Source organism: Diadema setosum, chromosome 19, assembly GCF_964275005.1.
Source record: "Diadema setosum chromosome 19, eeDiaSeto1, whole genome shotgun sequence".
NCBI classification, from domain to species: domain Eukaryota; kingdom Metazoa; phylum Echinodermata; class Echinoidea; order Diadematoida; family Diadematidae; genus Diadema; species Diadema setosum.
This window is the reverse complement of record NC_092703.1, coordinates 12032861-12041425: the sequence shown is the minus strand read 5'-3', so window position 1 is coordinate 12041425 and position 8565 is coordinate 12032861. Positions and strand designations below refer to the sequence as shown.

The 8565-nt window shown below is 40.2% G+C and overlaps 1 protein-coding gene across 1 annotated transcript; it reads right to left on the bottom strand.

The window, feature by feature from the left end:
- Positions 1-1092: 1092 nt before the first annotated feature.
- Positions 1093-7172, bottom strand: LOC140243094 (uncharacterized). Its single transcript, XM_072322827.1, has 4 exons — positions 7052-7172; positions 5053-6042; positions 3245-4218; positions 1093-1357 (listed from the first exon to the last, which is right to left on the bottom strand). Exons 1-4 carry the CDS (start codon positions 7170-7172, stop codon positions 1268-1270), a joined length of 2175 nt encoding a protein of 724 aa, XP_072178928.1. The 3' UTR covers positions 1093-1267.
- Positions 7173-8565: the final 1393 nt, after the last annotated feature.

The window sequence follows — 8565 nt, the reverse complement described above, 5'->3', positions numbered from 1 at the left end:
ACGCCTGGGAAATATGTCGGAAAACAGAGAGATTGCTTCGATGTAATGTGAATTAACTCTACCTCTACTTCCAGTTCATTTCTCAGCAATATCAAGAAAAGAAACATTCACACGAATGATGAACAGCAACAAAAAAGGGCCGATTGAGTCATGGGAGTATACGCCTTGATTGTTCATTTAAGTCGAACGGAATTCAGTCACAATCGGGTTGTCATCTTGCTTTCCTCACAGTCAAACGTTGTCCTCAAGTCAACGTCTTTACGGTCGCAAGGAAGAAAGCAATCCTTGAAACAAACTATTAGCCCAACAGAGAGCAAATTTGACGTCATATCGTGATCAAGAAGTGAAGAATTTGGTCGCAAAAGGGGTTAAGCGCCATCTTTAAACATTTTAAAATAAGTCCATTATCAGAGAAAGCAAAATTAAACATTTCCAGTAATACCTCACTTGCAACATTACAACGCATATGCTTGAAATTATGATTGAATATATCCCATATTTTCTTTACCTTTTGTGCAGCTTTAATGGCAAATATCTAAAATCAGATATGATGGAGCTAAATCGTTTTGCAAGCAAACTCTTCAAATATATATATTGGGAGCAATCTTTACCACAGGCAAGTGATTGATCACAAGTCGTCTTTCAATCGATGTTTTCATGGAGAGAAGTTATCAAAAACTAAAACATCTGTGATACATTTAAATTTTAACGTGCACCATGTAGGACAAGTCATGAACTGTGCAAACGGGTTACTAACGTTCAATATTAGGCATTTGTGAGTGACAAAATCATTAATGCTACACGTTAACGCCACAGTTACATAACCATCAAATATCAATATTACCATCGTGGTGTCATGCGTCCGAGTCTCCTAAAAATATTCAGAGGTACAATTCTCATCCATGTTAAATTCTTCACAGATACAAATCATTCGATGATGCAGATGTATATTACGGCAAGAAAGATGTTCACTTAATGACATCTTTATCGAGACACGTGTCAAAAACGTGGCAGAACCTCTTGATCATATGACTTTTTAAAAATCTTTTTTTTTATATCGTTCTGGGATTGGGAGCGGTACTTTGACTTCCGGTGAGAGAGAACAACGGTGTAACTTCACAGACAGAGGTATGCTACAAAGTCACAAATACAGATGACAAGCACTTGAGAATTGCATGTGGTGACGACCTTGCGGCCAACGCGAGACGTGAAAGTGAGATACGAGACTTCAAGAAGGCATATGAGATGTCCGCCCGCTGTAGACTTTCTATGTTTCGTCTTCCGTCGCGCGTTCTAAGATTTCGGCGAGCTTCCGAAGTAGTATATGCTGCTTCATTTCGTCAATGACCTTTAGAATCTGTAAAACAGAAGAGACAAAGAAATATACGGAGATACCATAAAAAGACGCAAAGATGAGATGGAAAAATGGTATATACTATATGACGCAAAAGAAAGGTAATACGGACGGACAACTTCAAATGATTGGCAAACGAGAACGATAGGTTTAAAGTGTGTGATTTTAGTTACGCAAGTCTTTGAGGCGTTTTGCCTACATGTTTTAAAACGCATAACTACCCATTTGTAAATGTTTCACCTATTTTTCAGCTATTCTTACACATAGTGTATTCATTCCAGGTTTCGTTGGTTGTTTTTGTGGTCGTTGATGTTGTGGTTGTTTTAGGGCATTTTATTTCATTCTCTAACTGAATCTCCCATTTTGTAAATTACTGCGGCAGTTCTGAAGGGAAAAGTTTAAAACTGGAGTCAAAATGATAACGTTACGACTTTTAGTCATGGTGAGACGCTATATTACCACGCTTGGAAGATTCCGTCCTGGAAGAGGACACACACGCCATTAGTATTCACTAAACGCGAAAGAGCATTCATTGGGGAATTATCAATATTTCTTATGTCCGAGTAATGGACAACGTGACGGGGAAAGGTTTGCTCGAAGCATGATGCAATTATAAAATGCAATTTTGCCGCAAATGTCATTTTCAGACAAAACTGTGGTGCAAGCAGACAGAGCTCCTGTGCTGTCTTTTAATCTAGATCATGCATCATCATCATCATCATCATCATTTTAACTATATCAGTGACGATGGGTTTAAAAAAGAAACAATTCTAAAGAATATACAAAGTAATGAAAACAAAAAGACACAAACTAATAATTTATCAAAGATTGGTGTTTGGTTTTTTTTTTTTTTTTTTTTTTGTCTTCTGTCGTAAGTTTTTGTTGCCTTTTAACTCACCCAAATTTTCTCTACGTCTGAAATGACGAGCAGTTGGTTTGGATACACGATATGAGTTAACATGATTATTTCAAGGATAATGGTTTGAATTCGTTTGGCAACATCGGAAAATTCTCCCTAGATTATAAGGTGTAAGGAATAACTGTCCAATGAAACGATTAACTCTTACCTGTAGAGTCACATAGTTTTGCCGATATATTATACTATCTGCAACTTTTATGTAGTGAAAAAATGTAGGAAATGCGATTGCATGCGAAACATCCTCAATCTGTTCTAGTTAGCTAGTATGGTAAAAAAAAAAAAAAAAAAATCAACCCAGCAAGTATTTTATGACAACATTTTAAATGATATCGCAACTATGCCACATGAGACTCCTACAGACTTTCAGTAAAATGAACACAATAAAAAAATTCTCTGACGTGGATATTTCATTATTTTCTTTGAATTTACATGAACAAAATAACTCTCAATCATCAGTTTCGCATTCGCTTTAGATGCAGATTACACTCTCACGAATATTCAACCCATCATAATTATCACGATCATGTGAATTTTTCGAGCAAATAAGGTCGAGTCTAAGACAGAGTTGTTACGGCTACTCTAGAGGCATCAGCAAGTATCTTTAGTCCGGCATTGTCAGGTACTCATTTTTGCAATTTGTTCACACAGAATATTGGATGTCCTTGCAGTGACATGATTTGCATTATAGTGTACTCCCGTTATAACGAACACTGTTATATTGAAATTCCGGCTACAACGAAGTAAAAATTCAGGCCCCAACATTATGTTTCTATTGTCTAATTGTTCGGTTAGAACGAAATTTCGATGTGACGAAAGAAAACTGCCGGTCCCAAGGACTTCGTTATAACCGGAGTCCACTGCATTAGACTATCGAGTGTTTACCACTATATCCCATCGCTCTTCTTTATATGACTACGTCTAAACTTGGTAAAAGTATGAAAATGGTCTTCGTACAGTCCCTTACCACTTACGTTCGTTTGGATATCTTCGTCTGTGTTGAAGGCCCACTCCAACGGGATCGACCCCTCCGACTCTGATCCATTCGAGAAGAATTCGGCATCTCCCTGAGAATCGGAACTCTCCCACTCTGCGTCGCCCGCTTCCTCTTTGCGCTCGAAGTCGGCCAAGTCTACATCTCCTGCTGATTCGTTGTCTTCAAAGGTTCCCCACTGCTTGTTATCCGCATCATCGCTTTGAAATGCAGCTGAACTCTCTGTATCTGAGTCAGCTTCGCTGGCCGAGTCGGCTTCTGCTAACGACGTCTGAAGTACTCTCGGAATGTCCTTTGAGGACAGAAGACGCTGTAAGAGTTGATCTTCTGCCTCCTTTGTTGCTAGATAAGTAAATAGTCGCCTCAGCTGTTCCTTCAGGTAATGACTGCGCCGATCTGCCATTTGGTCACGCCGCAAGTACTGGCTGAAAGAAACTGGGTCCTCGATCTCGTACCTATCTAGAGGGCCGCTAACATCTTCCTCCGCTGACGCATCCCATGAATCCTGTAAGAGCTTGTTGTCCAGATCGTTAAAAGGGAAGCCGAACGCTTTCTTCCTGTACAGGGACTTCACCACTTTCCTCCCGTACGGCGGAGGAGGAGGAATCTGCATCACTCGCCTAACCCTCATGGCCATTTCAGGCCTTACCGGGTCTCTTCCAGCCAGTTGCACCGCAAGGCTTTGAAGTGGCTCCCTAATGATGGAACGCTCGATGTCCTTGAGGTACGCAACTCGCTTCTGGTATGCGTTGCTCATGTCTATGCTGTTCGTCTGCTCTTCCAGCTTCGCGTTATTTTCTTCGAAGTCTGGTGGGGGTTCCCATGGCAACGCTCCTTCTGGTGATAGAAAAGGATAAATGACGTTGCTAGGAGGAGGCAGGTTCGGAGGAGCAGGATACGGCGTTCCGGGGCTTGGAACAAAGACCCCGTTGTCGGAGTCGTCGTCAGTGGAATCTGGAGGGCAAGAATACGACAGGATGAAAAGTTAATGTTTCCCTGTCGTCCGTTAACTTTTTAATTCATAGTGAACATCACAAGCCAATAAAAATGACAGTGCATCTAAAAGAAAACTCCATTCGGCAGTTGTACCGTATACTTTGACAGTAGCAATAATAAACCTCGAGACCGCATTTGTCCGAAGAAACGTAACACTAAGTAAAGGTCTCTGAGAAAATGACTCCACTGTACATAAAAGTTCTGCTAAAATGTGCATGACTAGAAATATCTGTGTACACAGAAATTTTGATAATATTTCAACGCTTAATGATATCATTTTATATAGGGTGGTCAAGTAACAGTTGCGAATGGTCACACAATGTTCACGTGTCATAGTGGATGTTTTCGTATAATCGGATTTACAATTAATGGCAATGATTACAACGACAGAACGATCAGCAAAGTTAATTATCGCATTCTGTGCAATGACTGTTAAGCACTGAGAAAGCGATACCTTGAAACGCGTGAAGAAATGTAATTTTGATAGGAAAGCAGTAGCAAACAGAAAGTAACAGTACACATATGACATGCGAGGTCGATAATTTCATAGAGTTTGCTTTTTACAACGGTAGGATGCACGAGTTCTAAGATAACTTTAAGTAAGTTCTGAAACGAATTTGTATTCTTTGTTGCTTGATATTTGATTTCAATAAAGTCCTCATAGCCACGACCCTCGTATGTAGAGTTAAGACAGGTTAATCAATCCTTTTGTTGGTGTCTAGGCATCGAAATATGAGAGTACAAAGTTACAGTGCATTATGCAAGGATATTTCCATAATGCTGAATTATTACCTGTTCGTTTTCGCAGGCCTTCAAGAGTTGGTAAGCTATTCGCAAATGTGCGTAAATCTTCCCGATATCTCCGTTTCCTGTAAAATTTCTCCGATGGTGAATACCCTTGCCGACTCAAGTCGTAGAGAAGATCCAGCCATGACACCCGAGGTTTGGATTCCGTCTCGAGGTTTTGTCTCAGTTTCAGGATTCGGAGAGGGAGTGTGTCTTCCTCGTTGCCACCAACCGAAGATTCGACTGCCGAAGAACTGCTCCAAGATGCTTCAGTTTCATTTTCGTCAAACAAGGAGGGACCATCAGATGTGTCCATATTACGAGGACTCCACCCTAGGTCCCGTTTAAACCTGCGTCCGGGGGTAAGACCATTTCGCGGCTGCTGTCGGAAGTCTGTCATTCCTGCTTCGATAGCTTTATTCTTGTTGACACCAGTTTGGGAGCGGTTTGAACTTTCCCGCTGACCATCAAGTTCATGTTTTACATCGTCACTGTCTCCAAGATCTAAGAGCTGACCCTCGTCCTGTTTGGCCGATGAGATGTACGAGGTTCCGGCTGAGTATTCATAGCTGTACTCCTGGTTGCTCGGCAGAGATTCGGCCAGCTGTTGCAGATCTTTACTGGCCTTCTCACGTAGTTGAGATAGGAGCGACTTAAGATGTGATATCGACTGGTAGAGGGGCTCCAACTTTTCGCTGATGAGTTTCGATTCCAAGCGTTCCAGAGACACCTCGTTTCCAGAATCATCCGCGCCATTGACGCTGTCTGCGTTTTCGTAATACTCGTCAACTACCCACGAGGGCAATGAAGCGGAGTACGCTGACGTGTCGGTGCTGTCGCCAGCGATGTTGGAAGAGGTACTCGGCTGGTTACCAGGGTCATTGTCCTCTCCGTTGCCTCCCTCAAAGCTTCTCGGGTCTGACTTATACCCAGTCAGAGAATCTAGCCCCGTTTCTCTTGCGCCCTCTGGTAAAGTATCAGCCGGAACCTTGTCATCTGCAGAGCAACGTTGAAGACAATAATTATCATGCGTTGATTTTGCAAACAATGCCGTGCAATCCATATAGGCCAAAATCAGTAGGGGGAAAATTGAAAGGAGTAGGGCAAATTTAAATGCGTAGCAGAATGTAATTCAACGTCCTCAATAAACGGCGTTTACCTTTTCAGGTTTTCTTCGTAATACTTTATTTCATGAGTATTGAATCTTTTGTTCAAATATTATCTATTTTCGGTTTTCGTTTTAACTTTGTTCGCTTATCAGCAGCCTGATAATATCATCTCCATTGATGATTTATACCTGGAAGAGTTGTTCTATATTCTGATCACGGAAAATGTTGTCATTTCGTGACAAAATGACAACATTTCGTTAACTAAATGGTCGTTTCGTCAACGAAATGACTGATTTCGTAACGAATAAGGCCATGCGACACTTCATACAGCTCGCACCAGCTTGCCACCAGCTCGCAGGCTCAGGTCGCAAAGTTTGATTGTTTTGATTGTTTGAAAAGATTTTATTTTCTGCATTTCATATTTTCTTTCAGAATAACAAAAATAACAAAGGCAGGTTCAATTACACAAATACAATTCTGAAAATTATTGACATATTACATAGTAAGTCATATTTTGTATGTAAAGACAAATGAAACGTTAAATAACATACAAAATGTTTATATGGCCAATAATGACTTAATTCACAGTACAATATATAATATATACATATGATGCAGAGGGCCGCCGTTATAAGCCGTGCTTGAACAGACGGACAGCCAGAGTTAAATTACCATTTTTTATTGTAGTACTTGAACACTAATACAGATGGGCCATGTTAAAGTGCGTGTAAATCCAGTGTAAAGTGGGCATTGGGCTTGCGTTTTTCAAATGTCAGCAATTTTTATGAGGACCTTCTAATGTTATTGAGCTGATGTAGGAAAAAAAAATGTTTCTCTTTCGTTGATCTAGAATGCTCCTCTTTTTTCCCTCTCGAGAGAGAAATACATACACATACCTTTGACACTTACTCCGGCTGGGACAACATTAGCTTGAGAAGAGTCAGGAGCATCGGTGGGGGCGCCCTTCACCCCGGCAAGCAATGCCAAGAAGGGGAGGAGCGCTCGAAAACACTTCATACTCTGTGACTGAGAAAAAAAATATAGATAGAAGGAAGAAGAAAAACAGAGATACGGGTCCATTAGTGTTTTTCATTCAGACATTGCAAAATGACGAACCTTGATTAAATATGCTAAATTCTACACACCAATGCTTAATGCACAAATACACACTAGTACTAGTATAGGGAAAAGAATACTGACAAACATTTGCAGCCTCTTTTATGAGTGAGGGCAAGGGTACCCACTTTCACTTAGCAAAAGAGTAAAACATCCTCAGGTGGAAGATTGAGATACGTCAGCCAGTAACAATTACGTCTGCAGAACAGGCAACGTCGTCAAATCATAACTTACATGAAAAATCAAACCACGGGAAAGTTCCTTGTGCTCATTTAGGTATGAAATAGAATATGTCATGTGGATATCATTACATTTTCTTTACAAACATCGTGGTAATATAAATAGTACGAGCGTATTGCAAGGTTGTTACGTAAGAAGAAATATCATATTTTCTGAAGGATGTCAAAGCACAAAATGAAAAGAAAACAGAGAAAGCCGTTTCTGTGGGGTCTGTCTATATATGAACAGGCTTATAATAGCACCAAATCAATGCAAGTAATGGAACACATATAGCGCTTTGGGCAATGATGGATGAATGGCCAAATGGAGTATCATATTTGAAACCAAAGAGGAGCGAGAGCCTTGGACACGACTGCAAGGAAAGAATATACGTGCCTTTAACTCTTTATGCGTCACGGTGTAAACCCCTGTGTGCCACACTACTCTGAGAATGCAACTCAGGCATGCTTGCGAAAACATACTGTTTTTGTCTCCATGTCACTACAGGGGCGGATCCAGGAATTCCGTAAAGGGGAGGCGCCTCTAAAAAATTAAAGGGAGCGCCGCACCCCCGCCATTTTTTTAATTCTTTTGATTTAACAAAAAATAAAGAGGGGCTCGTGCCCGATGAAACGAGTAAAGTTGTAGGGAAAATTCCACGCGTTACTTTGATGTGAATTTTTATGAAAAATCGGTAATCGTTTTTCTTTCAAAATGACCAATAGCTACACTATTGTGTTATAGGCATGGCTTTTGGGCAGGCAAAACAATGACAAAGATCTAGAATTTATTCGAAAATACTAATAGTTAATTCAGTTCAATTCAGTTGAGTTGAATTCAACTTAGATTTTGCTTCCAAGATGACACAATTTTTTTTCCCAAATACAACAGTAACAAGAAGTCAAAAGTAATATTAGATACATAAACATAATTATTCCATATTTGAATGCGGAAGAGAAATACATTTCTACGTCAACAGCGTTACATCGTATAAAAGAATATTTTATCGTTATCATTCGCATGATTTCTACATGAATGATATGTATACATATTAAATCTAGCAGCATCAAAGCAA